At 46.9% G+C, this 4084-nt stretch overlaps 1 protein-coding gene across 1 annotated transcript; it reads left to right on the forward strand.

The window, feature by feature from the left end:
* The first annotated feature begins 1030 nt into the window (after positions 1-1030).
* Positions 1031-2164, forward strand: LOC107156655 (late cornified envelope protein 3D-like). The gene has a single exon (XM_048814954.1). The coding sequence runs from the start codon at positions 1046-1048 to the stop codon at positions 1343-1345; it is 300 nt and encodes a 99-aa protein (XP_048670911.1). The 5' UTR covers positions 1031-1045; the 3' UTR covers positions 1346-2164.
* The last annotated feature ends 1920 nt before the right edge of the window (positions 2165-4084 follow it).

The raw sequence follows: 4084 nt of genomic DNA on the forward strand, positions 1-4084 counted from the left end.
TAATGGTCTCAAATCACCCAAATTCCCCAAGAATCAGACGCCAATTGCATGTGAACAATTGTTCTCTCTTGGGAATACACAGAGCAACAGGGACATTTGTATTGCAGGAAGAATCACATGATATCAGACAAATAGGTGTAATCTCTGTCAGTCCAGTTAAACTTGAAATGCTCTTGGTCAGGAAATGTGTCATATACATCTCCATTCTCACTGTCCAGCAAAAAAATACAAGGCACAGAAGCCAAGCTAAAGAATATGAGCTGAATGCATGAAAGAAGGAGTAAAGGCGGGGCCTCAACACGCATGCAAAGCGCTCACCCAGATTAGGAAGGAAGGAAGGAAGGAAGGAAGGAAGATGGTGGACCTGGATGGGAGTGGTTGGTCCCCGGGTTGTGAAAGCAGCGGCGTGCTCAGGCTGTGCATCACCACCCTGCACTGGATAAAAGGGCTGCTGCCCTGGGCTCCCCATCCACAGCTGCTCCAGGCTCAGCCTCCTCCTGCTCCTGCCTCTGCTGCATCTGGTGAGTGTCCAGCAGGAGGCCACCCTCATCCAGGAGAGGGGGTGGGGGGACAAGCACAGTCTCCAGTGCAGAGGAGGGAAGCAGAGGTGGAGGAACAGGGCGGGCCTTGGAGGGCCTCTGGGGACAGGTCAGGGGTCAGAGAGCACAGAACCTCTGAGGGAAGTTAGAGCCCTGGCTCTCAGGTCCTCCCCGCTCTGGTCCTTCTTGAGAGACCACGTGTGCCCACAGGGACTCTGGAGTCACCAGCCAATGAATGCATGTGCTGGCGTTTCTGTGAGGACAGAGGGGGTGGGACTCGGGGCGTCCCAGCATTCTCCTCTGGAAGCAGGGCAAGGGGAAGGACGGGAGGTCCTCCAGGTCAGAGGATGGAGATGGCTCTCCATTTTCCTTCCTGAAGCCACAGCCCAGGAGGCAGAGGGCCTGAAGAGCCAGGGCCTTACACAGCCGGTCCCAGGGGAGGAGTGGCCCAGAGCTTTACACTGACCTTGTCTTTGGTCCATGCAGGCTCGCTGACTCCCGTGGAGATGTCCTTCCAGCAGAACCAGCAGCAGTGCCAGCCCCCTCCCAAGTGCCCCTCACCCAAGTGCCCCTCACCCAAGTGCCCCCCCAAGAGCCCAGCACAGGGTCCGCCTGCGGCCTCTGGCTGTGCTTTGAGGTCCGGGGGCTGCGCTGGCCCCAGCTCTGAGGGCGGCTGCTTCCTGAGCCACCACAGGCACCACAGGTCCCACCGATGCCGTCGCCAGAGCTCCGACTCCTGTGATGGTGGCAGCGGTCAGCAATCTGGGGGCCCTGGCTGTGGCCACAGCTCTGGGGGCTGTTGCTGACCTGGGCAGTTGCAGTTGAGAAAAGAAAATTTAAGAAAAACAGTGTTCAAGGACTGTCCCCACCTGCTGTGCTGCGATACTCCAATCTCCTCTAGCCTTGAGCTCTGGGCCTTCCCTAGTGACTCTCGGGTCTCTTCTCCAGTTCCTGACAGGTTGCCCACCTGGTATCTTCCAGGGCTGGCCACATCGGCCTGATCAGTTTTCACTCCCTACACCTGACCCTGTGAAAAAATAAAGATTTGTCTTCTCAGCATCTCTGGGTTCTCTCTGACTCTGATGTGGCCTCTGCTCTGACCCTCCAGCCGGCACAGCCTTACATGCGGATCAGGCCTTGTCTCTAGAGCAGAAGAGCAGCAACTCTAACTCCTCTGAAGGCACAGGAAGATAAGGGACACGGGTCTGGATCCTACCAAAGGAAGACCTGGTTTCCCCGTAGTATGGTATGGGAAGTGCTTTAAGTGGTGCCCAGACCCTGCTGGAAGGTGACTACCATCATCTGAATATGACAAGGCGACCTGGAATCCCCCGCTAAGAGGGAGGGAATGGGAAGGCAAAGGATCTACAAACAGAAAAGTTGCTGAGACACCAGGAGAGGAAGAAAGACTGTTAAAGTTAAAACTGGAGAGGTTTGGCAGAAGGGCAGAAATGTGGCTGAGTTCTCTAAATAGGAGTCTTGGGCCAGAAAACAGGAAAGAAGAAACAAGTCAAAGTGAGAAGCTGTGCTGCTTTTGTAAATGAATATGTTCTTTTTTAAATTCTGATTTGTTATATATGACAATGCAACGCATTACAATTCATATTACACATATAGAGCACAGTTTTTCATTTCTCTGGTTGTATACAAAGTCTATTCACATCATTCGTGTCTTCATACATGTACTTTGGATAATGATGTCCATCTCATTCCACCATCATTTATAGCCCCCTGCTCCCTCCCTGCCCCTCCCACCCCTCTGCCCTATCTAGAGTTCTCGGATTCCTCCCATGCTCCCTCTCCCTGTCCCATTATGAAACAGCTTCATGCTGGTTGTTTTAATAAATCACAATAATAGCCAAAAACAAAAAAAAGAAAAAATCAATTTTGATTCTAAGATTATAGTAAGTTTTAGAATTAATTTTATGGTGGTCTCTGCAAGCTTGTCATAAAATAAAGGTTAGTCTTTCCTTCATAATTTATTAGAAAGTGAAAAGTTATTTAATCAATCTTCCCAACAACCCTCTGAGGTGGGCATTTATACTAGCTCATGTGACAGATATGGAGACATAATTATATCGATTGTCTGGCTACAAAGATGATCAACACAACTATCAGGCTATTTTGATTTTCTTCAAATCAAGTGAAAGAATTCTTTTAAAATTATCTTTATTTTATAATTTTAATATGTAACATATACAATTTAGCTTATAATTAGCTCAATGTGCTTAGCATTGCTTTTTGAACTCTATGTCACCAAGATGCCAGTGCACATAAGTCACAGCTTCAGTAAGTCCCCATATGTGGGAAGGTCCTGTGGCAGACCTTAGGCAACTGTGCAGCAATCAACTGACCACCTTTATCCAGGACTGAAACCATCACTTTGCCTGTGAACCCACAGGGACCCTTTCCACTGAACGTGACTGAAATGATCATAAAGCAAAAATAATCCAGGCCTAACCCAGGGTGTTCCTTAAAACAAAACTAAAAAATCAAAAAGACACCATAGAATTCCTCTCCTAAACATATACCCCGAAGAATTGAAAGCAGGTGCTCAAACAGATATTTGTACACATCGGTCCATAACAGCACTGTTCACACCACCAAAAAGGGGGAAGCAACCCAAGTGTCCATCGAAAGATGAATAGAAAGAAAATGGTGTGTGTATTCTGTATGTCACACGATGGCGTTATTCAGCCTTAAAAAAAAAAAAAAAGAATGAAAGTCTGCTACGTGCTACAGCATAAGAGAGCCTTAAAAACAAACATTAGGTGAAATAAGCCAAATGCAAAAGGACAAATATCCTGTGAGTCCACTAATAAAAGGTACCAAAAGCTGTCGAGTTCAAAGAGACAGGAATCGGAGTAGAAGTGTCCAGGGGCTGGGGAAATAGGGATTGGGGATTTACTGTTTACTGAGGGCAGAATTTCTGTTTGAGATGATGGAAGTTTCTGGATCTGAACACTGGTGGTGTCTGCACATTGTGAATGTGCCCAATGCCACTGGGTTACACACCAAAAGCAAATGGATAAAATGGTAAATTTTAAGTTCTATACATTTCATCACAATTTAAAAAAAAAAAAAGTTTTTAAAATATTAGATCCTGAACTAAAGTAAATCCAGCGCAGTGCCACATGAGTTCACAGAGTTTAAAGTTTTTTTAAGTCCCTTGAGAGTTGGTGAACTTCCCAAACTTCAGTCAGTTTCTCCTCCAGCAATCATGGACACCAAGGTCCTTAGACTTTAGGAACAAAAATGTACCAAACAGTCCATGAAACAGGACAGGGTTGATGTCAGATGACTCTGAAATGTCATCTGGCTCAGACAGGATCACTCGAGGACATGGCTACCGCTGTGGAATACAGCAGGCCTTGGGTTCACAGCCACAGGCAGGTTCTTTATTACCCCAAACTATGAGGGATTCTTAAGCAGTACTTATCCAAAAAACATAAGGATTTTGAGTTATAATTAAAACACCCCACATACATACACATACATGCAATGGTATCCCAGGGTATAAAAACCTGGCCTCAGATAAGATGTAT

The sequence above is a fragment of the Marmota marmota genome, unplaced genomic scaffold, assembly GCF_001458135.2.
Source record: "Marmota marmota marmota unplaced genomic scaffold, marMar, whole genome shotgun sequence".
Lineage (NCBI taxonomy): Eukaryota > Metazoa > Chordata > Mammalia > Rodentia > Sciuridae > Marmota > Marmota marmota.